The 26798-nt window shown below is 36.9% G+C and overlaps 1 protein-coding gene and 3 pseudogenes across 3 annotated transcripts in view; all 4 read right to left on the reverse strand.

Annotated features, from left to right (window-relative positions):
* Positions 1-898: 898 nt before the first annotated feature.
* LOC106635904 (uncharacterized) overlaps positions 899-26798 on the reverse strand; it is a 61441-nt gene continuing 35541 nt past the window's right edge. For all 3 annotated transcript variants that reach the window (XM_089589325.1, XM_089589327.1, XM_089589326.1), the window contains exons 6-9: positions 8712-8895; positions 5319-6086; positions 5064-5237; positions 899-2104 (exon numbers count right to left, since the gene is read on the reverse strand). In XM_089589325.1, the coding sequence (XP_089445451.1) occupies positions 1590-2104; positions 5064-5237; positions 5319-6086; positions 8712-8895 (1641 nt within the window). In that variant the 3' untranslated portion in view covers positions 899-1589. The remainder of the gene's footprint in view (positions 2105-5063; positions 5238-5318; positions 6087-8711; positions 8896-26798) is intronic.
* On the reverse strand, positions 12539-13590 carry LOC149375259 (histone H3-7-like; annotated as a pseudogene).
* LOC149375260 (histone H3-7-like) lies at positions 13605-14787 on the reverse strand (annotated as a pseudogene).
* On the reverse strand, positions 15735-25911 carry LOC111643498 (histone H3-7-like; annotated as a pseudogene).

The following is a 26798-nucleotide window of genomic DNA, read 5'->3' on the forward strand; positions in this document are numbered from 1 at the left end:
TATTTACACGTTAAAGCTGACAAAATGTTGAAAAATGCAATTAATAGTGAATGGGCGATTTTTTTTTTAAATTAAAGGATTTATTACAATATATACAATTTTCGCACTAACTTTCGTGATTCGTGTACCATATTTAATGTGTCAAAATTAATCTAATTAACTAAGACTTGACGAATATTACAACTGCAATTTTCTAATTTCAACTAACGGTTAATACAAAAAAAAGAATATTTTATAAAATACTTTAAAATTGAAAAACTTACTGAAAAGCTTATCTCGAACATATCGCCTTATACAAATAAGATAAAACTAATATACGCGTGCAAGTTATCATGTTTGTACGTGCCGACTCTACTAAAATAAGTATTCAGGCCTTTGTTCGACAGATTATCTTTAGTTTCGATCAATTACTTCATAGCTGTAATTAAAAAAATTTTTTTTATTTAAAAGTACTTGATTTGAGGTAAAGTTTAAGCCCCGGTAGATTAAAAATAATGCTTGTATTATAAAGTAATACGCGGTTGAAAATCCCAAATAAGTAATTTTTCAAATTTACTTGCATCTTTGAAGAATTTTTTTTAACATGAGCCAATGATTGTGAAAAAATGGATTTCAAACTGAACTTTTTTTTAAAAATTATTAATGCAATTTTTTGTTAACAATTGATTAGCAACGATCCAAAAAATTAATCTACAAGGGCTTAAGTTTTACCTCAAGTCAAGGAATTTAAAAAAAAAAAAAAAAAAAAAAACCACAACTATGAAATAACTGATCAAAACTAAAGATAATCTGCCGAACAAAGGCCCGAACGCTTAGTTTAGTAGAGTCGGCATGTACAAACATAATAACTTGCATGCTTAGATAAGGTTTATCTTATTTGTAAGACGATAAAGCTCGAAATAAGTTTTTCAGTAAATTTTCCAAACTATAAGCATATTATAAAATATTCGTTTTTTCAAATTAACAGTTTGAAATGAGAAAACTGCATTTGTAATATTTAGGGAAAAAATTACGTTCATCGTGCTCAGTAGATTAACATACATTAAATAAGCTTTGGTGGGCCCTATGTTTCTATAGGAACCGCTCTAGCTCTTGGATACCACGGGTGGAAGTAAAGAATGCTCAGATCTCGGCTTGGCCTCGGGTGACAATACATACGAGATCTGGATTATTCTTTACTTAACCACCCTAGGCGTGTGAATAGTTAAGTTTGCACAATTAACAGTCACAAATGAACATTAATTCAGAATTTATTAAAGTAATCCTGTTGAGTTTCCAAAATTTTATTTCAATAAAAAATAACATTCAAGCTGTTACTCAGATTATTTTGCTTTTTAAGGTTTCTTAGCAGCTATCTATTGATTTTTTTTTAATTTTAATATACAAAATAAAAGAGTAACAGGCACGAGTTAACCACCCAATGCTCTGCAAAATAAACATTTTATCATTTTCGATTACGCGCTTTATCACGAGTTATCCACGCCTCTTAAAATTATTTCGGTATTTCATTATGCAATTAGAGACGCTCCGATGCTCCAAGGAGCATGATGATGATTTTCGACTGCATCGACAGTTCTAACAATGATTGTTTACGCAGGCGACCGTGTGCTCGCGATTACGTTGCTATCACCATTACTCGTTGGTCCATTATTCGACTGTTGGACCGACGCTGGTGCTGGGTGTTGCTGATGATTTGGATTAACTATTACCACGTTTGGATTACCCAGTTTACCGACGCCGGTGAGATATTGAGCACTCATGAGCTGCCCAGCTTTGATAATTGGCGTACCAATTACCTTACCGGTTAGCGGACCTGCTGGCGTAAGGATAACCTGACTGTTGCTACCTTGCGACAGTACAGTCATTGTAGGACCAATGACCGGCGTCAGGCTTGCGAGTTGCTGATGTCCCGATTGCGTTGTTACCAAATGACAATTTGCTTGAATACCTTCGTGATGTTGTTGGGCAGCTTGTTGTCCTGAGGACGGAGGAGCTATTGAGCCGTTGTTGCTCGACGTCGTTTGCTGAACGAGAGTCGTTGTATGGGTCGCGGTCGTGGGCTTTGTTGGTTGTAGCGAGACACCTGCATGGCTCAGCGTTACACCTACCAAAAAAAATGAAGTTAATGCACCATACTAAGAATATGTATACTGTTTATACTTTTTTTTCGCTTTCATTTGCCAAGGTTCCATTAACAGCAGCAGTTTTAGCACTTATATCAGCTTGTTCGTTGCTCCTTGTTTCTACATGCAAAGGAATCCATACAAAGCGAATGAAATTGTCTAGCTCAATAGCGTGATTAATATTAATTCTTTGAACTAGTGATTAACGGAGATTCTTGATAGCTGTTGCTTTTAACTGAGTTAAGAGCCATAAGTACACTCGGAAAGTCAGAGAAAATTGTAAAGGTAAATAAATCATGGTTAATGATCAGGTTGGTAGCAATGATAAGAGCTAATGCCTCTGCAGAGAAAACAGAGGCTTCTTTATGGTTTTTGTAAGAGCGCATAAAATTATTGTTATTAGACCAGACAGGAAAGCCACAGCCTTGATTGATGTCAGATAAGTGTTTGGAACCATCTGTAAAAAATAAAAACCTCTAGCTCGTTGTGTGGGAATAAAGCATTGAATTTTGAGAAAGCGTCAGGAAATCAAAGCATTCTTTTTCCTTAAGTTTAGTGAAGTTTCCTTAAATTGTTAGGTTTAGAGAAATTTTCAAAGAATGGTACTTCAAATTTTTTTTAATTTGTTGCTTTTTATAATTGTGTCTTGATAAAACCAACAATGTTGAAAACCCTCTACAATCATAAATTTTTTTACGTCACTGGTACTTCGTAAGTGAAAATTACCGGCAGGATTTTTCACTTACCGAGCACCAGGAGACGTAAAATCGTATACGCACCACGTCCGAAGGTTAAGAAATGTCCTAGATTTCACGTTGTCCACCCTCGGCTCCACCTCGGGCGGTTATTCACGTGAAATCTGCAACTTTCTTAACCTCACTCACTACTCTCACTAGGTGCGTAATATACTAGAAAGTTGATGCTTTTCATAGGGTGGTCAGATAGCTCTAAAAGAATTTCAAAATTCTTCTTACTAAATTATTAGTGTATTGTAAGTATGTATTTGAACATGGTAAAATAAGAAAGTACACCCATGTAGGGAGTCATGCCCACTACACATAATTGAGAACGAGGAGAGGCAGAGAGAGAGAGATTAGATTATATTAGATTTCTTCGTTAGTGGCTATAGACTCGAGGTCCTAAGTAACCATAGCTAAGTAAATTATTCATTATTATAAATAAAAGTGTACATTATTAATTACAGTAAAATGAGATCACATCAAAAATAAGGTTTGAGAAAAGCTATCTATTTATGGTAGTTACAAAACTAAGGAAAAATGTAAATTGAGATGGAGTATAAATAATTATAATATAATAATAACAGCCGTTGGTGAATAAAAAAATAAAAGAAATTAATTGATATTAACAACGTATGCTATTACAAAATGACTCGCTTCACAGTCACTAATATTTTCACTTAGTTCAACGGCTTCAACAAATCTAAGTCCAGTGTTCATGCATCTAGGTAGTCGAGTAGAAATGGAAAAATTTGTGCTTTCGTAAGCATCACTTTTATGCTTTTAGGCACGTACAAGGCGTTTTTACGTAATCGTGCGAGTCTCGTAAAGCATTTCTTTGCCACCTCAGTAGTTTGTTGATGAAAAGTTAGGTTTGACTCGAGTACTATTCCAAGCATTTTTAATAAATCTCAAAGAGCTAGCACAGTATTGTTTAGCACAATACTAGGTAAGACAAGTTTCTCAAGTTTTGCCTGGAAACCTCGAGTACCAAACCAAATGACCCTCGTCTTGCTGTCATTGATTAACAGCCCATTTGAATAAAGAAGCAGTAATCGTCTGCGTATAGATGGTGGGACTAACTGCTGATATCCGAAAGATTATTAATAAATAATGAGAAGAGCAGTGGCCCAAGTACAGATCCTTGCGGAACTCTACTTGACCTTTTTTAGGGCATAGTCTTCGCCCGGGGCGTCGATATATGAGGCTCTTTTACAGTCAAGCTTGAATCAGATGGCGCAGAAAAATATGTTATTAAAAGGCTTTTATCGTATTACAATCGTTGAACGCGTAAAAAAAAATAAAAATAGAATTGCACCCATAAGGCCTGTGTTATTTTCCCCCCAAGTGACTATATATATCGCGAGAATCACGTGACCTTTTGGAATCCCAATAGAAGAGGCCCTGCAATGACTTAGGCATAGAACTGTATATCTATAAACACTGGAAAATAGTGGGAGTTGCTGAAAATGGCGGAGCCAATCAGCATCACGTGACCCTATCCGCCGCACCGTTCCTCGATCCACTGTATTCACTATGGCATGGTCACTCCACCTGCTTTGCGATATACCCTTACCATCTTCAAGCAGTCAGAATAGAGTCGTTGCCGCGCACTCGCGCTCTCGTAGACTCTCTCTCAGTATTACAAATTTGTTCGCATGGTTAAGATTGGACGACACCGGGCGCGAGTCACCCAGAATACCAATATAGAGCCCAATTTCAGTTCCCGAACAAATCTTAAGAGAGATTTTGTAATCTTAAGCAGTCTTTACTTCGGTTGTTATATATTTTAATTCCAGTGTTAACGAGTAGTCGATAAATAAACAAATGTAACATGTGATTAATTGGTAAACGACCCAGTGATTACATCAAGAGTCTTCCCGGTGTACGAGTGTAAATTGTGTCGAATTTTTAGTGAATAATGTGTAGAACGTAGGGTTATCAACATTCACTATGGCCTGACTCTCCACACCGGTTCTCCTAACCGAACCTCCTCACTCTAGATGGCTGAATTAGCCTCGAGGTTAAAACAACGATAATTATCGTAACTACAATACCGCGAAGGAGAAATTTGATCTCTCCCACTCGCCCATCCGCGAGTATCGAAGTATCGCGTATCCCAACTTGGTTATGGCTGCACTGGCTCTTACTAATGAGCCTTTAGCCAATGAAGTGGAAAGAATGAGAAGAACTATGGACTTACCGGTCACAGGTGCTTTCACTGATCGAAAAATGCCATTAGCTGGTAGTATGTTCAGTTCCGCTCCTCCTGGCAACCTCGCAAGTTCGGGACCCGCACCTCCGACCAACGCCACGCCACCAATCCTTTTTGAAGTGGCTTGCGTAGCTTCGATCGTTCGGATTCTCGTTTGGGCAGCTGCAACGATAGATTATCATGGATAAATCATTCACTCGATAGATTTCTATCGACCACTCGATAAAAAAAAAGAATACTTACTAGTGACACTTATGGCGGGCGCATGAGTGGTCAGTAACAAGGGGCGGCCTTCGTTGTTGGCGTAAGTCAAGGTTGACTGCAAAAGGGTGACACGATTCTCGTTGCTAGAAGTATTCGAAGCCACCAACAGCAATGACTTTTGTTCACCATTAGCCGATGATGTGGCTATCGTGCCGTTCGATTGCACTATCAATGGACGCGCGTCAGCAGGTATCACTCGCAGCTGCTGTCCGAAATGCGTCGGCATGAAGGTAGCCAGACTCGGAGACGTACTTATCACTTGCGTGTTTATCGGAAGATGCAATTGCTGCTGTGTGACTGAGACCGGCTGTTGTTGTGAAATTAACTGATGTTGCTGTTGCTGCTGTTGCAGTGGTGAGAACTGCTGTGGAGTTTGCGGTCGCATTACTGTCATCGCATTGGAAGTGGTAATGGTGATCTTATCGGCCATTGTGCTCGGAACAATGGGTCTAAAAGTCGGACTGCAGCTACTCCTAACGATTCGCGGTCTGCTGTTGTTACTCGAGACTTGTTTGATAATGTGAGTCTGCGAGCTAGCTGTGACATTCGTCGATGCACTTGTGATCGAAGAAATTGGAGAAGACTGACTGTTTCTGTTGTTCGAGCTTATTAACTTCACCGTGTTCGAGGTTTGGATGGTTTGGGGTGAGCTGGCCGTTGCAGCGCTGCTCAGACTGCTAGTGCTGCTGTACCTCGCCTCGCTCTTCGAGAGTCCGTCACTCGGATCTGCATCTATGGACTCGGATTCTAAAAAATGTAAGTTTATCAATCAATTTTGAGAAATACACTACAATTATGCTCTGTTAATAATATTGAAATAATAATTAAAATACAAAAATTAGCAATCATATTGCTAAGTACCATCAGTGTCACCTAAACAAAAGTACTCATTCTATGCTTCCTGGATACAAGCTAGGGACACTAGCTTCTGTTAATAATCCAGAATTAAAAAAATGATAATTCCAAAATATACAGGCCTGGGATTTCAGCGAAAAAGATACAAGAAATGTGCGTCTTTCACCAGGAAGATGCATCTTTCGATGTACTGTCATATAAAGTTCGGAACGCTCCGGGAAAGAAATTTAAAAAAATGTATTAATCACTTTAAAACAAAGCAAAGGGCATAGCCGGATAAGTAGGGGTAAAACTGCATTAGCTCTAAAAAATCTAAAAAATTAATGTATGTAGTGTACTATAAAAAAATTTTATTTTTTATTTTTCGAGACCCCAGTCCACTCATGGGTTTGCTGTAGGCCCCAAATGGCGAATTTCGGTTTTTTAAGAATATCTTCGCTATTTCTCAACCGATCCAAAAAATTCTTATTGGACGTTAAATACAAAAATAATTTATGTTAACTGAAATTTTTTTTAATTTTCTGGCACCAAATTCAAATTTTGGGAAACGTTCGAAATTTTCAAAGTGGCGTACTTCTAAGGGCTTCATCGGCACATACTCCAAAAACATTCGTAAATTGTATTATATCATAGTCCATTGCTATGAATTTTCCCAGATTTTTTGAGACTTGGCAACTTGGATAAAAAAAATAAAAACCGTTTTTTCACCCATTTTTTCGCTATAATGACTTCAATATGGCTCAAATAAACAATAGAAAAAATTGCTATATCATTTATGGGCACTTTACTTAAATTATTCATACTTTAGAATACTTTATCAAGATATATACTTTTTGTATAGTTTCATAGAAAAGTAAAGAAAAAATTTTTACGATTCATAAAGTTGAAGATAATGCGGAAAAATAGTCTCAAACCGAACTTGTTTAACTTATGATACTTTGGCATATGGTAATATGTAATCTAATTTAAGTTTTTTACTTTTAAGAATGCATTAACTTTTAAACTTTTTAGAAATTTCTCAGTAGCAAATAAAAATACGAAAAAAAGTAATAAAAGTTTATTATATCATTTTTTTAAATAAAGACAAACCTAAAATATGTCTAACAAAGTTGAAAAAATGAGTTTCATTATTCATTAAAATGATGACTCATTATATCTGATATCATACCTTTATTTACCTAATTAGACATCCAATTTTCTGAATAAAAGACTACTTAAAATGTAGATGTTAATGATTGAAGAACATATTCTAATTTTCGTCACTGTCGTCGTTAATTACAGGTATTACATTATGTTGAAGAAAAATTTGTGATAGTTTTTCAGCTGGTCTAATTATTTTAGATTGATGTAATAAGAGACAAGACAGACATAGATAAAAGTTTTTTTCCATGAGAAATGAGATAGTAAATTATCGTTTCATATAGAAATGTTTTTCCTAAACCTCCTAGGCCATCAATAAAAAGATATGTATCTGTTCGTTCACGTATAATTTTGAAAATCGTGATTTACGATCAAAGAGATTCATTATGGCTAGAGAGTATAACCACGATTTTTTCGTTTTTATTACTTTGAATATTCTTATCTGTACTTAACTATAGGCCTAATTAGAATCCCATGTTGGGATGTTAAAGTAAAGTAAAAAGAACCTATCAAACCTTTTTTCCGGAAACACTATATGATCAATAAAATGATAAAAAATATTTTTTAAATCTCATCTTCTTAAATATTTTCTGCGATTAGCAACGAGGCAAAAAGTGGTCTTATTTTATAAAAAGGTATTCATTCAATTTACACTACTTCTGTTTTAACTCTTAAACTACTTTTGTGATCATTATTTGCTAAGGTTTCAAGTGTTAGCGACTGAACATTTTTAGTTTTTAGTTTGAATTAAAAAATCTTCTAGTCTACTTTTTTTGTTCGGAACGCATGTTTATAAGATCTTTTGTTTTAAGACGAAGCCAGTTTTTCATGGAAATTTTTTTGACAGTTGTCGGATTACATTGGGCTTTTTAAATTAATTTTAGCCCACTAACATTTTTTTTATTGTTAAACATGACAGAATATTGAAAGATGCATCTCCCCGGTGAAAGGCGCACATTTCTTTTTATCTTTTTTGCTTTAATCCCAGGCCTGTATATTTTGGAATGATCATTTTTTTTCAATTCTAAATTATTAACAGCAGCTAGTGTATTTAGATTTACCAGATTGGATATTTTTACCCTAGCTTGTATCCAGAAAGCATAGAATGAGTGCTTTACTTACGTGACACTTATGGTACTTACCAATATGATTGCTAATCTTTGTATTTTAATTATCAATAATTATTTTTACTTTGGTACACTTGTGCTCATATGTTTTGCAATCAATTTCTTATCAGAGGAAAAAGAAGGAAAAAAATTTTTTTTTTCTCCCTGCTGGGAAGTCCCTGCTAACTTCAGATTCATTGTACGGAATAAAAATTGTGCGATGGTAAACGTTCATCGGTAACAATATATGATGATTATTTCAGGAGCTTACCGATATGCGTTACGTTGATGTCGATGTCTTGGATCGGGAAAACTTTGTCGAGATCGACGTTCTGCCACTCGGGCTGTAGTGACATCTTCATCTTAAGGGCTTTGCACTTATTCTGCAATTCGATGTTTATCCTCGTGGTTTCAGTCATTTTGCGATCGTAGTCAATGTTCTGCTTGCGAAGATGCTGGAAAAGAATTTCGTCTTTTGATCAATTATGTTTAAAAGATACACTAAGAGAAAGATTTGTTTACTATTAACGTGCAAGTATGTTAACAGAAAATTATTTTACATGTTCTTTATGACTTTTTAAATTTTGACCATCATAGACGGCATGTTAATAATTTACATGCCATATTTACGTTGAACCTGCGCCACGTTAGATGGCACCACGCAGTATACATATTATACGTAAGTTAATAGTTAACACATGAAGTTAATTTATAACAAATCCTCCTCTCAGTGCAGATTTTTAGTTATTTATTTATTCATAACTAGAGTAGTTTAATTATAAACAGAAGCTATAAAAAGTGATACTTTCAGCAAGACAGTAGTTTAATTTTAAACAGAAGCTATAAAAAATGATACTTTCAACAAGAGAGTAGTATCAAAATGAACATTGCCGACAATCTGCAGTGTGATAATGGTGTACTTGAATCCGTGCCTGACAAGATTTTCCCCCAATAGGTTGAAACTAAAGTAATCCTGACTCCTCTATCTGCTTTTTTGAATAAATTCTCATATGTAGATACTTTAGACAGCAATAGCAAAAATCTCAACTCAGCTCTATTTAAATACATCCGATCAGAAATGAGTCGTTGCGCAAATTCGACATGTGGCTAAACAGTAGGCAACGAAACATTCGGCAGCCAAAGTAGGCCCGAAGACTGCCCGAATGTAGTGTGCCGATAAGTGATAGATGGAAATATACGCAGATAAAGGTTATCTAAATTATTATGTATTAAGTCAAGCATAAAATTTCATAACAGATAAAGTACGGTAATATAATACTTTTCAAAATTTGTAAAAAAAAAAGTATGCTTCAATTATAAAATAAGTAAACACATTGAAACGGACGGAATTTTTATTTCTTTTTCTCTTAAATACACTCGTCAATTTTCATCATTTTTTTTTTGCAATGCTTTTTCGCATCCTTTCAGAACGCCCTCCTTGCGAATCAGCACTATTTCTAATTACACTTCTAAGAGCATGTTTGAGATCTTTATCGACACATTGACTTGATATTGCGAATACTTAAGAATCATTATTTCTGAAATAGCACAACGATGGATAAGGTTAATTATACATATATCTATAAATTATTTGGAATCAAAAAGAATTTACCTTTAATACATTTGAAGAACTTTTTCTTGACATTACTTTTGCTTTTCCACTGCTATTCCACTAAATTTATTTTTTAGGCTTTTTGTTTTTATTATTTTGTTTAGAATAAAGTTGATACTCAGAGCTCATAGATATTTTTCTTAATTTTAATGTTTTATTATAGATTCTATAAAATGCATCACCATTTGATATTATCATGAAAATAAAAAAATTTTTTTTTAAGTTCTACATAACGGTTAAATGTGATAAAACCACTTGCATGCTTATTTATAATTTTTTATCAGGAAGTATCACTATATCATAGGAGAATGAAGTTCTGTAGAAAAATTATCTCGAAATGGTATGTTTCAAAACTCAAAATTTTATGTTGAAATTTCAAGATAGACCCATTATCCGCCAAAACCGTGGAGTGTAGGGCCTTCACAAGTTAACGCGTAGACAACATCCATTGCCGTAACGGTTTTCCATTTGGAGTGCTCTGTGTAAGTCACTGCGCTGTGTATGGCTAAGTGTATGGCTTCCGTGGATTGGGCACTCAGGGGGTCATTAATCTCAGGGAGTCATTAATCTCAGGGAGTCATTAATCTCAGGGAGTTCAACTGATCACTAACGTGAGCTCTTGACGTAGGATACGGATTTCTAGATTCTCCTACGTCAGAAGACCATAGGAACCACCAAAAAATTTTTGTGTCAAGATATAAGTAAACACGAAAGTATTGTTAAAAAATCAACAACCTCGAAACTGCGCCTGCGTCATCTGGTGGGACTTTCACTTTTATCGTTGCCTTCTTGTCTGTACATATTTCAACCCTTTTATTTTTAACCACGCTCTACGCGGTCCACAGCTTTTATAAAAGAAGAAAAAATTTCCTAATATTTCTTTTGGGATTTGCAGTAAAACTACAGTTGTAATACTAAGGACGTGTACGACTACAACGAAATTGATTAAAAAAAGTAAGACTTAAAAGGAGCAAACTTACTCATAAAAAAGGCAGCAACTTGCCAAAAGTGCACGCTATTTCAAGGTAGAGCAAGTAAACTAGTGGAACGAGTACGTACATCAAAGAGTGCGTACGGGGTCGCGAGCAGAGTTCATACGCAATCATTCGACGCCGCCAAAAAAAACGTACAGAACGGCAAACCTCCTTTCACATGAACATTGTAACGTGGCGTCAAGTGAGTTTCTTTGTAAGAGGCGTCAAATTATCGTTAATAATGTGATCCACAAGTACACTAATTTTCCTGACGTCATATTTCCAACAAAACTAAACGGTTTACTCTGCTCTCCAGCAGTCACATAAACTCGACGGGTGTTACTTGTCGCAACGGCACTGCTTCTGGAGCATCAACTGCTTTACTTGCCACCATTGCTTTTAATAATGTCGTTCAAGACACTTCCCATTCGTCTATCTGTAATTACAAACACACGAATAAACCATGATGACCAATTCTATCCACGGTAGACGTTTTCATTGGGCTTTATTGCGGAATTTAAGTGTTTAATGTAAAAAGTTTTTTTTAATTATAAACGTGTAAAAACTTCTCTCAATCGCATGATAACTCCGTAACGCATGATGCTTTGAAAAATCGAGAGAAAATATAGTACGAATAATCCCCCAAGTAGAAATATAAATTTCATACATCACTTATACATCACTTTTAAAGCATTTAATGTGTGGATTTTAAATACTTATAATATATAAATAATCATATTGTTTTATCAAGAAAAAATGTTGGAAGACTATGGTCACATCCTAAGAGAACATTAAATTTTGGTGTTGAGGTATAGGTGAAATGTGTTTTGGTGCTCTTCTTTCTCTTCTCGAGCTTCTAATTCTCGTTACCCTTGGTGAGTTCACTACGGCTTTTTTAGCCTTTTTTACAGTTTTTTGAAACAAAGCTTGAGTTGTATTGGAGTTTAACTATAAAAATCCGAAAGTATATATTATACATATATTCATCTAAATTAACTGCGTAGACAACAACCATTCCCGTGACTGTATTCATTTTTGCGTGCTCGGTGTAATCATCGCATAACGAATGACATTTTCTAGGAACACTTCCAAAACACCACGATTTTTCTTGTAGATGAGACCGAAGATGCGCTTGAGTTCGCTCGATGAGCCAAACGGGGAATTGTGGGACTAGTGATTTCTTGGATGTTGTTGCGAAGAACTTGACAATGACGCTTTGTTCCTCCTTTTCCTAAACTATTTCCTCCTTCACCTGACACAATCGTGCGCACCAAGCGAACAGCGCGCAAGTCCACAGAAGGCGAGGCCCCGCGAAGCAGTTGGCAACCAAAGCCGCTTGCAAGAGTGCACCTGCTACCGTAGGAGAGAAGAAGGCTTCTTCACCCCTCCGTTAGTAGGCACCTTCTTTCGAGTGGCTTTGGTGGCCAACTGCTTGCGCGACGATTTTGCCTCTCGTAGACTTGCGCGCTGTCTGCTTGGTACCTACCATGGGGTCAGGAGAACGATATTTAATTATACCAACTGGATGTCCTTTGTCATAATCGTTACGCGCTTGGCATAGATGGCACAGAGGTAAGTATCCTCGAAGAGTCCAACGAGGTAAGATTTTTTGGCTTCCTGGAGAGCCATAACGGCCAAGCTCTAGAAGCGCAGGTCAGTTTTGAAGTTCTGGGCGATTTCACGTCAGAGGCACTGGAATGGCAATTTTCTGATGAGAAGCTCGGTGCTCTTTTGGTACCGACGAATTTCACGAAGAGCAACGGGTCCAGGCCTCTTACGATGGGGCTTTTTCACTCCTCCGGTAGCAAGTTAGGTAGAAAAAATGTTGGAAGACTATGGTCACATCCTAAGAGAACATTAAATTTTGGTGTTGAGGTATAGGTGAAATGTGTTTTGGTGCTCTTCTTTCTCTTCTCGAGCTTCTTATTCTCGTTACCCTTGGTGAGTTCACTACGGCTTTTTTAGCCTTTTTCACAGTTTTTTGAAACAAAGCTTGAGTTGTATTCGAGTTTAACTATAAAAATCCGAAAGTATATATTATACATATATTCATCTAAATTAACTGCGTAGACAACAACCATTCCCGTGACTGTATTCATTTTTGCGTGCTCAGTGTAATCATCGCATAACGAATGACATTTTCTAGGAACACTTCCAAAACACCACGATTTTTCTTGTAGATGAGACCGAAGATGCGCTTGAGTTCGCTCGATGAGCCAAACGGGGAATTGTGGGACTAGTGATTCCTTGGATGTTGTTGCGAAGAACTTGACAATGACGCTTTGTTCCTCCTTTTCCTTAACTATTTCCTCCTTCACCTGACACAATCGTGCGCACCAAGCGAACAGCGCGCAAGTCCACAGAAGGCGAGGCCCCTCGAAGCAGTTGGCAACCAAAGCCGCTTGCAAGAGTGCACCTGCTACCGTAGGAGAGAAGAAGGCTTCTTCACCCCTCCGTTAGCAGGCACCTTCTTTCGAGTGGCTTTGGTGGCCAACTGCTTGCGCGACGATTTTGCCTCTCGTAGACTTGCGCGCTGTCTGCTTGGTACCTACCACGGGGTCAGGAGAACGATATTTAATTATACCAACTGGATGTCCTTTGTCATAATCGTTACGCACTTGGCATAGATGGCACAGAGGTAAGTATCCTCGAAGAGTCCAACGAGGTAAGCTTTTTTGGCTTCCTGGAGAGCCATAACGGCCAAGCTCTAGAAGCGCAGGTCAGTTTTGAAGTTCTGGGCGATTTCACGTCAGAGGCACTGGAATGGCAATTTTCTGATGAGAAGCTCGGTGCTCTTTTGGTACCGACGAATTTCACGAAGAGCAACGGGTCCAGGCCTCTTACGATGGGGCTTTTTCACTCCTCCGGTAGCAAGTTAGGTAGAAAAAATGTTGGAAGACTATGGTCACATCCTAAGAGAACATTAAATTTTGGTGTTGAGGTATAGGTGAAATGTGTTTTGGTGCTCTTCTTTCTCTTCTCGAGCTTCTAATTCTCGTTACCCTTGGTGAGTTCACTACGGCTTTTTCAGCCTTTTTTACAGTTTTTTGAAACAAAGCTTGAGTTGTATTCGAGTTTAACTATAAAAATCCGAAAGTATATATTATACATATATTCATCTAAATTAACTGCGTAGACAACAACCATTCCCGTGACTGTATTCATTTTTGCGTGCTCAGTGTAATCATCGCATAACGAATGACATTTTCTAGGAACACTTCCAAAACACCACGATTTTTCTTGTAGATGAGACCGAAGATGCGCTTGAGTTCGCTCGATGAGCCAAACGGGGAATTGTGGGACTAGTGATTCCTTGGATGTTGTTGCGAAGAACTTGACAATGACGCTTTGTTCCTCCTTTTCCTTAACTATTTCCTCCTTCACCTGACACAATCGTGCGCACCAAGCGAACAGCGCGCAAGTCCACAGAAGGCGAGGCCCCTCGAAGCAGTTGGCAACCAAAGCCGCTTGCAAGAGTGCACCTGCTACCGTAGGAGAGAAGAAGGCTTCTTCACCCCTCCGTTAGCAGGCACCTTCTTTCGAGTGGCTTTGGTGGCCAACTGCTTGCGCGACGATTTTGCCTCTCGTAGACTTGCGCGCTGTCTGCTTGGTACCTACCACGGGGTCAGGAGAACGATATTTAATTATACCAACTGGATGTCCTTTGTCATAATCGTTACGCACTTGGCATAGATGGCACAGAGGTAAGTATCCTCGAAGAGTCCAACGAGGTAAGCTTTTTTGGCTTCCTGGAGAGCCATAACGGCCAAGCTCTAGAAGCGCAGGTCAGTTTTGAAGTTCTGGGTGATTTCACGTCAGAGGCACTGGAATGGCAATTTTCTGATGAGAAGCTCGGTGCTCTTTTGGTACCGACGAATTTCACGAAGAGCGACGGGTCCAGGCCTCCTACGATGGGGCTTCTTCACTCCTCTGGTAGCAAGTTATGTAGAAAAAATGTTGGAAGACTATGGTCACATCCTAAGAGAACATTAAATTTTGGTGTTGAGGTATAGGTGAAATGTGTTTTAGTGCTCTTCTTTCTCTTCTCGAGCTTCTAATTCTCGTTACCCTTGGTGAGTTCACTACGGCTTTTTCAGCCTTTTTTACAGTTTTTTGAAACAAAGCTTGAGTTGTATTGGAGTTTAACTATAAAAATCCGAAAGTATATATTATACATATATTCATCTAAATTAACTGCGTAGACAACAACCATTCCCGTGACTGTATTCATTTTTGCGAGCTCGGTGTAATCATCGCATAACGAATGTCATTTTCTAGGAACACTTCCAAAACACCACGATTTTTCTTGTAGATAAGACCGAAGATGCGCTTGAGTTCGCTCGATGAGCCAAACGGGGAATTGTGGGACTAGTGATTCCTTGGATAGTGTTGCGAAGAACTTGACAATGACGCTTTGTTCCTCCTTTTCCTAAACTATTTCCTCCTTCACCTGACACAATCGTGCGCACCAAGCAAACAGCGCGCAAGTCCACAGAAGGCGAGGCCCCCCGAAGCAGTTGGCAACCAAAGCCGCTTACAAGAGTGCACCTGCTACCGTAGGAGAGAAGAAGGCTTCTTCACCCCTCCGTTAGCAGGCACCTTCTTTCGAGTGGCTTTGGTGGCCAACTGCTTGCGCGACGATTTTGCCTCTCGTAGACTTACGCTGTCTGCTTGGTACCTACCATGGGGTCAGGAGAACGATATTTAACTATACCAACTGGATGTCTTTTGTCATAATCGTTACGCGCTTGGCATAGATGGCACAGAGGTAAGTATCCTCGAAGAGTCCAACGAGGTAAGCTTTTTTGGCTTCCTGGAGAGCCATAACGGCCAAACTCTAGAAGCGCAGGTCAGTTTTGAAGTCCTGGGCGATTTCACGTCAGAGGCACTGGAATGGCAATTTTCTGATGAGAAGATCGGTGCTCTTTTGGTACCGACGAATTTCACGAAGAGCAACGGGTCCAGGCCTCCTACGATGGGGCTTCTTCACTCCTCTGGTAGCAAGTTAGGTAGAAAAAATGTTGGAAGACTATGGTCACATCCTAAGAGAACATTAAATTTTGGTGTTGAGGTATAGGTGAAATGTGTTTTAGTGCTCTTCTTTCTCTTCTCGAGCTTCTAATTCTCGTTACCCTTGGTGAGTTCACTACGGCTTTTTCAGCCTTTTTTACAGTTTTTTGAAACAAAGCTTGAGTTGTATTGGAGTTTAACTATAAAAATCCGAAAGTATATATTATACATATATTCATCTAAATTAACTGCGTAGACAACAACCATTCCCGTGACTGTATTCATTTTTGCGTGCTCGGTGAAATCATCGCATAACGAATGACATTTTCTAGGAACACTTCCAAAACACCAGGATTTTTCTTGTAGATGAGACCGAAGATGCGCTTGAGCTTGCTCGATGAGCCAAACGGGGAATTGTGGGACTAGTGATTCCTTGGATGTTGTTGCGAAGAACTTGACAATGACGCTTTGTTCCTCCTTTTCCTAAACTATTTCCTCCTTCACCTGACACAATCGTGCGCACCAAGAGAACAGCGCGCAAGTCCACAGAAGGCGAAGCCCCGCGAAGCAGTTGGCAACCAAAGCCGCTTACAAGAGTGCACCTGCTACCGTAGGAGAGAAGAAGGCTTCTTCACCCCTCCGTTAGCAGGCACCTTCTTTCGAGTGGCTTTGGTGGCCAACTGCTTGCGCGACGATTTTGCCTCTCGTAGACTTACGCTGTCTGCTTGGTACCTACCATGGGGTCAGGAGAACGATATTTAACTATACCAACTGGATGTCTTTTGTCATAATCGTTACGCGCTTGGCATAGATGGCACAGAGGTAAGTATCCTCGAAGAGTCCAACGAGGTAAGCTTTTTTGGCTTCCTGGAGAGCCATAACGGCCAAACTCTAGAAGCGCAGGTCAGTTTTGAAGTCCTGGGCGATTTCACGTCAGAGGCACTGGAATGGCAATTTTCTGATGAGAAGATCGGTGCTCTTTTGGTACCGACGAATTTCACGAAGAGCAACGGGTCCAGGCCTCCTACGATGGGGCTTCTTCACTCCTCTGGTAGCAAGTTAGGTAGAAAAAATGTTGGAAGACTATGGTCACATCCTAAGAGAACATTAAATTTTGGTGTTGAGGTATAGGTGAAATGTGTTTTAGTGCTCTTCTTTCTCTTCTCGAGCTTCTAATTCTCGTTACCCTTGGTGAGTTCACTACGGCTTTTTCAGCCTTTTTTACAGTTTTTTGAAACAAAGCTTGAGTTGTATTGGAGTTTAACTATAAAAATCCGAAAGTATATATTATACATATATTCATCTAAATTAACTGCGTAGACAACAACCATTCCCGTGACTGTATTCATTTTTGCGTGCTCGGTGTAATCATCGCATAACGAATGACATTTTCTAGGAACACTTCCAAAACACCACGATTTTTCTTGTAGATGAGACCGAAGATGCGCTTGAGTTCGCTCGATGAGCCAAACGGGGAATTGTGGGACTAGTGATTTCTTGGATGTTGTTGCGAAGAACTTGACAATGACGCTTTGTTCCTCCTTTTCCTAAACTATTTCCTCCTTCACCTGACACAATCGTGCGCACCAAGCGAACAGCGCGCAAGTCCACAGAAGGCGAGGCCCCGCGAAGCAGTTGGCAACCAAAGCCGCTTGCAAGAGTGCACCTGCTACCGTAGGAGAGAAGAAGGCTTCTTCACCCCTCCGTTAGTAGGCACCTTCTTTCGAGTGGCTTTGGTGGCCAACTGCTTGCGCGACGATTTTGCCTCTCGTAGACTTGCGCGCTGTCTGCTTGGTACCTACCATGGGGTCAGGAGAACGATATTTAATTATACCAACTGGATGTCCTTTGTCATAATCGTTACGCGCTTGGCATAGATGGCACAGAGGTAAGTATCCTCGAAGAGTCCAACGAGGTAAGATTTTTTGGCTTCCTGGAGAGCCATAACGGCCAAGCTCTAGAAGCGCAGGTCAGTTTTGAAGTTCTGGGCGATTTCACGTCAGAGGCACTGGAATGGCAATTTTCTGATGAGAAGCTCGGTGCTCTTTTGGTACCGACGAATTTCACGAAGAGCAACGGGTCCAGGCCTCTTACGATGGGGCTTTTTCACTCCTCCGGTAGCAAGCGCACTCTTGCGAGCGGCTTTGGTTGCCAACTGCTTCCGCGGGGCCTCGCCTTCCGTGGACTTGCGTGCTGTTCGCTTGGTGCGCACTATTGCGTCAGAATAACGATATTTAACGTTCAGTAACTAAAGATGTAGTAGCTATGTAATTAGTAGCGTGCATCTCACCTCTAGCGGGTGTGAGCTGTTTTTTTCTCTCGTGTGCCTGCGTATTTTACACAACTCACTGCATCGAACAACTAGCACGATCATATGAAGCCATTCTGATCACTTATGTACTCTCTTTCTTCTGTTTTGTGAGTACCCGTGAGTACCTACGTCCCTAAAGAGTTTGTGCACCTACAGATCGGTTGTGTTATGTGTTGATCTGATTGCTGGAGAGCAAAGTAAATAGTTCTGTTGTGCTAAAAAAATGACGTTCGGTAAGTGTGTGTAATTGTGGATCGCATGATTATCGATAATTTGACGCCTCTGACAAAAAAATTGTTAAATATATTTATAAATTATTTGGAGTCAGAAAAAGATTACTTTCAAACATTTGAAGAAACTGGTTTTTGACATTACTTTTACCTTCCACTGCTAGTTTGCTGAGCTGTGTACTGCTGTAGAATTTCTCAACTTGTCAATCTTTTAAAAACTCTTGACACGTTTTCAGTCATTAATGAAGCAATCACTTAAATCAAACAAGTAAGAAATTTTTTCTGCAAATAATTCATCGTTAGCAAATGGAATATGCTTTGACATGAAAATTATCATAAAATGACTGACATATCAAGTCAGTTTTTAATGGTTCCTCAGCAGTGATTTTTAAACAGAAGTTCTGATATTATTCGTCGACACTCATTGGAAAAACGATAATACGTCTGTTTGGAAAAATCTTAAGTGTGACAATGTTTTTCTTATCTATGTTGGTTATTGACTCATAAATTTTGTCTTTTAAATGATTCGCCTTCATCCAAAGATCGCAAAATTTACTCTCCGTGTTGATTAATTTTTACATCAGTTTATTCGTATTTGGTAAAAGTTTGCAATAATTTTTTAAATAAGAAATTGATGCTTCGCAAGAAGTATTAATCTTACCTTTATTTCCATAACTTAGCTTAACAAAATATTCTGCAAATTAAAATGAACTTCTTTTCAGTAAATGAAATATAGTTACTGAGAAAAAAATGTTGAAATACATATTACTTGAAACAATGGCATCAATCTTGTCATCAATAGTATCATGGTTTTCAGAGGATGTATGGTGACCATTGCTATTGCCTGGATAATATTGGTACTTAATTTCTGAAATTGATGTTTTCTTAAGATATCAAACTCGATTTATACAAAGTGAGACTTACGAGAGGTAGCCTCAGAAGAAATTGATTCCATCAAAATTACTTTGAGACGATTCAGAAAAGCTGATATTATTGTAGATGGTTTAAGATTCGATGTAATCATTTCTGAATTTAAAGACTAATTTGTCAAAGTTACATGTAGTTAAGGTTCTATGTGTTTGAAGTTTCAAACGTTGGAGCCCAACGAAAATCCAAAAAAAAAATTTTTGTTTTTGTCGTAAATAACCCAATAAACCAACGGCAAGAGGTGTATAATACCGTAAGAAAAAAAAAATCAACATCTAACCATTTTAAACATAATTATTAACAATCAGAGTAACATACGTATAAAACGAACATTAAGCACTATACCTCTCAGTAATATATGGTGAAAAAAATTCAAAATAAATATTTCTACATACCTCTAAATGTAAATAATGAATAAGGTACTTTATAGGCATCAGAAACATAACCTCAAAGGGTAATAAACTCCTGAAATTAAAAAAAAGTCGGAAAACAGACGTTTTTACGCTACCTACGTTCATTAGGGGCTGCGATGATTGTAAAACGTATAAATATCATTACAAGGTACAAAAACTAATTGCCCTGATTTTTTTCAGAATTAGGAAACCTAACCTCACCGTGCAAAATGTCGAGAAATTCAAGAAAATAGCCTTTCTTCTGCCATTTTCGGTCATAGTCAGCCATTAGGGGCCCGTAAAGGGTCTGAATAATTTTGATTACTGTCTTTGTATTACATTTGGTACTTATAGTCATTTTTAGCGCTCAAAAACATAACCTCGTTTGGTTATGTGATCTCAATGTTAGAAAAAATTCAAAAAAAAGACGTTTTTACGCTACCTACGTCCATTAGGGGCTGCGATAATTGTAAAACGTATGAATATCATTACAAGGTACTAAAACTAGTTGCCCTAATTTTTTTTAGAATTAGGAAACCTAACCTTACCGTGCAAAGTGTCAAGAAATTCAAGAAAATAGCGTTTCTTCTGCCATTTTCAGTCATAGTCAGCCATTAGGGGACCGTAAAGGGTCTGAATGATTTTTATTACTGTCTTTGTATCACATTTGGTACTTATACTCATTTTTAGCGCTCGGAAACATAACCTCGTTTTTTTATGTGATCTCAATGTTAGAAAAAATTCAAAAAAAAGACGTTTTTACGCTACCTACGTCCATTAGGGGCTGCGATAATTGTAAAACGTATAAATATCATCACAAGGTACTAAAACTAGTTGCTCTGATTTTTTTCAGAATTAGGAAACCTAACCTCACCGTGCAAAATGTCAAGAAATTCAAGAAAATAGCCTTTCTTCTGCTATTTTTAGTCATAGTCAGCCATTAGGGGACCTTAAAGGGTCTGACTGATTTTTATTACTGTCTTTGTATCACATTCGGTACTTATAGTTATTTTTAGCGCTCGGAAACATAACCTCGTTTGGTTATGTGATCTTAATGTTAGAAAAAATTCAAAAAAAAGACGTTTTTACGCTACCTACGTCCATTAGGGGCTGCGATAATTGTAAAACGTATGAATATCATTACAAGGTACTAAAACTAGTTGCCCTGATTTTTTTTAGAATTAGGAAACCTAACCTTACCGTGCAAAATGTCAAGAAATTCAAGAAAATAGACTTTTTTCTGCTATTTTCGGTCACAGTCAGCCATTAGGGGCCCGTAAAGGGTCTGAATGATTTTTATTACTGTCTCTGTATCACATTTAGTACTTGCACTCATTTTAAGCTTTCGGAAACATAACCTCGTTTGGTTTTGTGATCTCAATGTTAGAAAAAATTTGAAAAAAAGACGTTTTTACGCTACCTACGTCCATTAGGAGATGCGATAATTGTAAAACGTATGAAGATTATTACAAGGTACTAAAACTAGTTGCCCTGATTTTTTCAGAATTAGGAAACCTAACCTCACCGTTCAAAATGTCAAGAAATTCAAGAAAACAGCCTTTTTCTGCCATTTTCGGTCATAGTCAGCCATTAGGGGCCCGTAAAGGGTCTGAATGATTTTTATTACTGTCTTTGTATAACATTTGGTACTTATAGTCATTTGTAGATCTCGGAAACATAACCTCGTTTGGTTATGTAATCTCAATGTTAGAAAAAATTCGAAAAAAAGACGTTTCTACGCTACCAACGTCCATTAGGGGCTGCGATAATTGTAAAACGTATAAATATCATTACATGGTACGAAAACTAGTTGCCCTGATATTTTTTAGAATTAGGAAACCTAACCTCACCGAGCAAAATGTCAAGAATTTTAAGAAAATAGACTTTTTTCTGCCATTTTCGGTCATAGTCAGCCATTAGGGGCCCGTAAGGGGTCTGAATATTTTAATTACTTTCTTTGTATCATATTTAGTACTTACAGTCATTTTTAGCTTTCGAAAACATAACTTCGTTTGGTTACATGATCTCAATGTTAGAAAAAATTCGAAAAAAAGACGTTTTTACGCTACCTACGTCCATTAGGGGCTGCGATAATTGTAAAACGTATAAATATCATTACAAGGTACTAAAACTAGTTGCCCTGATTTTTTTCAGAATTAGGAATCCTAACCTCACCGTGCAAAATGTCAAGAAATTCAAGAAAATAGACTTTTTTCTGCCATTTTCGGTCACAGTCAGCCATTAGGGGCCCGTAAAGGGTCTGAATGATTTTCATTACTGTCTTTGTATCACATTTGGTACTTACACTTATTTTAAGCTCTCGGAATTATAACCTCGTTTGGTTATGTGATCTGAATGTTAGAAAAAGTTCGAAAAAAAGACGTTTTTACGCTATCAACGTCCATTAGGGGATGCGATAATTGTAAAACGTATGAAGATTATTACAAGGCTTAAAACGTTTATGGGAGGTTTAGCAATAATCTCATTGGGTACATCATTGAGCTGATTACTAACGTACACTTAAGCATTCTGGTAAGAATGTGTTTAGCGATTTACTTGTAATTAGTTGAAAAAAGTTATGACAACTCAAATAAGTAGAAAAATGTATAAAATTACTAATGAAATTCATTACAATACACGTATGGTTTCCCCAGCTGGCGGTACTACATTCTTTTACATTACTTTTGTGTACGTACATTCACAAAAAAAAGAAAATTTTGTTACTTTAATTTAAACTCAAATGAAATTAATGAGTTAATTTTTAGTGTCGAAAAAATCGATTCGAACGCTTTATTATTATTATTATTATTATTATTATTATTATTATTATTATTATTATAATCTTATTTTTCACTCATCATACAACAGATGTACATGATTATCGTTAGTGACCGAGTGGAAAAAAATAGAAAAACTCAACTTGTTGTAATTACTTTTGTAGACTAATTAATATCGAATTCTCATAAATACTTCAATTAAACAGATGTATATAAGTATTGTGAGTGACCGAGAGGAAACAAATATGAACACTTGACCAAAATTTCCAGTAAAGAGTTGCCAATGTGATGATTAGGATCACTTCTGTTTCGGAATGAATTATTTTTTCGACTTGCATCATTGAAAGAGCAAGGAAACAAAGTCCTCCTGCACTTTCTATACCCCTTTACAGAACATCTGTCTCAAGAATGATAACCTGTGTGTCTTTTTATACACTTTACAAATTATCGTGCAGGTTGATCACATATTATAGACATAATTTCAATCTGATAAAGATGTTCTTTAATAGCAAGTCTAGTACTAAGTATAGTTTTAATCTCATCACTAAATTTCTAAAAAAAAAAATGTCTACAGATGTAGGTTTTCCTCGACAACAGTAAACATAAACGATGAATGGCTTGTATGTGACTGAGTCACAAAATGGTGTTAATAGAATAGGCTAAAGTTCCATCTAACTCGGTTTGTACAATGATACTCCATCAACATGGACCTAATATTATTAATCTGTCGTTGTGTAATATGAGCTCAATACAATTTTGGAGATTCTTAGATAATCTGTGAGTCTGATCAGGCTCGTCATCAATACAATCATCTTCAGACCAAGTTATATTTTTATCACAATTTTGAATGCCAGGACAAAATGTCAGTTCTTCTGATAGATCAACCGTTAAGTTATTTGTATTTTTTAAAGATGCACATTCAAAAATTACGTCAGTTTTAAATGACACTTTAACTTCATTCGTATTTGACTTTTTTTCCCGATAATTTTGCATCTGCAACTTCTTTCGATATTTGCGTCTTAATTATTGGTAATCCATGATTTATATAATCTCATAAGTTACTAAACAAACGTTTTGGAGCAATCGATTAGGTACTTAACCTTTTTTACAAGCATTGCGGTTGCTCACCAGAATTACTATTTTTTGACAAAATATTTTATTAATCATATGCTACGGCACTTAAACAATGTAAAATGTATAACAGTTACTGTAAATTATTTTGCTTTATTTTTTTACTTATTTTTGTGCTCCATGTTTTTCGTTGCACGCACCAATTTAACATTATGCATACATTTAATTTGGGGGCAAACGGCGCTGGGCAGTTAGGGCCACCTTCGGCTGACACCCTGTTCTGGTCACATGTCAAATGTGCGCATGCCTTGAATTCGGGCCGACAGCAATATTGTTCGGCAAACAGTAGTCGGGCCGAATAATTTTGTTAGGCAGCCACCTACTCATTTCTGATCGGATAAGCTCATTTGTCTAGACCCTTAACTATATTATTTCTATCCATCTTCTTCTAATATAAACCTAATATAAATAGACATCACAAAAACCCAAAAAATTTTATCAGGCTTGTTTCGATACCGGCACACTGTAGATTGATCGACAATTAATGAGGCTATGGATGAAACTGTACGATATGAGTGTGTATGTATGGTTATCAATAAGGAAAGTGTGCATACCTCGTAAATGTTAATGTATAACCAATAATGTAATAATGTGCCTTACTGAAACAAGGCTGTAACTATGTACTCATTAACAATAAAAGCCTTAAAAATAAATACACTACGTTAGTAGGTATTTACAAAAAAAAAAAAAAAAAAAAAAAAAAAAAACTACACTACAATACAAAAAAAAAGAGGTATATGCAAATACTTGTTCGCAAGCTGGTACACATTAACTTAACAATGTAAGAAGAAAAAAAATCTTACAACCAAATTACTATAAACTAAAGTGCCAGTTACGCTAATATCTAAACACAATAATACAATGCTCTTTGGAAGAATTAACATAAATCTCATATAATATAATTATTGATTGAATCAAAGTTTAAGTTCAAATTAGTGTATTTATAAAAGCTTATTAGTGCATATCCATTTTTTATTTGATCAAGATTGTATTTATTTATAATATCTAATAGTTTGAGATCATTTGTTAATTCATTAAATAATCTTACAGCACATATAATGTAACTATTCTTAATAACATTATGTAACTGTTCTTATAACTCACAGTTTTTGTAATTTTTTGTAACTGTATTAGTTTATTTTTAGTTATAATATTCAAAATGTTGTATTATTTATTGTAAATTACTGTAATAAAATCGAATAGATTCAAAATTAAAGAGTTGTTTTACATATAAATGTTTGTCCATTATTTATTTAATTATAGAATTTTATATAAATTTATATATTTCATTTAAAATTTTTACACGTTGGTTTTGTATTTTCTGTAGCACATAATTATGAGTAATCTATGCACCATCCTAAGCACTTTTACCATAGTATTAATTTTCTTCATATCCCTTCGTGATATTTCGTGATAATTTTCTTCATATTATAAATTTTTTTTGTTTTTAGTTTAATGGTGTGTGACAACTTAAAAACTAAAAAGTACCTCAGAATTATAATTTTTTTTTCATTTTTAAAGCAAAGCTATTGTAGTTATGTATACTTTAAATAATGTTTGTTTTTCACTTAATACATAATTCAAATATTTGTTCTTATCTTTCTGTAATGTTTTGTTTCGGAGAAATAAATCAATTTGTGGAATATCTATTTTGAATAAACCGATTCAAACCGAAATACAATTTTTATTCTTTTGATAGACCGTAATTTTTTAATAAAAAAAAAATAATAATTGTGAAAGAGCCGTTAAATGTAATTTTTTTAGTTAGGAAAAAAAAAAAAAAGTTCAATACAAAAAAGAAATGTTGCCTAACGTTGAAAGGTATAAGCGAGATTGCAGCATCGCCAACCCTGTGTGTACAGGCAAATAACATGTTAATATAGCACTTTTTGTTGCAATGTCGAATTGATGAAAAATGCGACACTGCCTTTGATAAGAGTGCAAGATATTTTTTTCCCGACCGAAGATTCGAACCGGCCGCCTCTCTCGACTATCACGGAGTCTCTGGCGCTTTACCAACTGAGCTACTACGCGATTGTGCGCGCCCGTGTGTAACGTCGGGCATCAAGTAAGGACTCTCACTTTGCCGCACTCGAGAAACTAACATATTAGCTCTCTCTGTGGACTCCTTTGATGTGCGTACATTTTTGTATTACGGCGAGTAAATTTATTTTTGCGCGGGTTTTTTTTTTTTTTTTTTTTGTTGAAATAATAAAAGTAAGTCACACGCCCAAATGAAGAAGCTTTAATACATGTAAATAAAAAAAGTTTGACATAGCGCATACCACATGTGCTTATTATACATTGCGGTATGCACACGCAGTAAGAGGAAAAGAAAGTAGGTATACTTATTCACCTTATACAGATGCACCTCCTCGCGCATCAGGTGCGCGAACAAAGGGAAAAAGATGTGTTGTTGTAAGTAGTATGGTAGACAACAGGTCGATTCGCAAACTTACGCGCGCGCATGCAATTTACGTAAGCGCGAACGGGGCGGTAAAGAAGGTGAGGGGGAGGGGGGGAAGCAGCAATCGGCCGGCCTTTACAAGTGTATATAGGTACATCTCCTTCTCTTGGTACATAACGTAATTGTTCTCGCTCTCCTGGTATGGATTCGTCGCGACTAGACATCAACTCATCTACTGCGCGTGTATTTTGTAATTCGGCCCAACTCATACTACGAATTTGGAACAACAAAAAATTATTCAATGTTACTAAAGAAGAAAAAAAAATTTAAGACCAACAATCGATCGATCGAAAGGCCGATAGACGCGTTATATGCAACCAACAAGTACCTATATAATAAAATACGACATTATTGCATGTGTAATCTAAGTCATCAAGTATTTGGGCATCGACGCGTTTGCTCGAGAAATTTTGTATTTATCCCCGTCTTCGGCAGTTCTACGTGCAAGTATATTATACGTATATAGGTATACTAATCAATCGTAGTTATGTACATGGGTACTACTCCCATTCACTACCTATGACTAA

Source organism: Copidosoma floridanum, unplaced genomic scaffold, assembly GCF_036245765.1.
Source record: "Copidosoma floridanum isolate Cflo_tuat_1 unplaced genomic scaffold, Cflo_Japanese_pri ptg000009l, whole genome shotgun sequence".
Classification (NCBI taxonomy): domain Eukaryota; kingdom Metazoa; phylum Arthropoda; class Insecta; order Hymenoptera; family Encyrtidae; genus Copidosoma; species Copidosoma floridanum.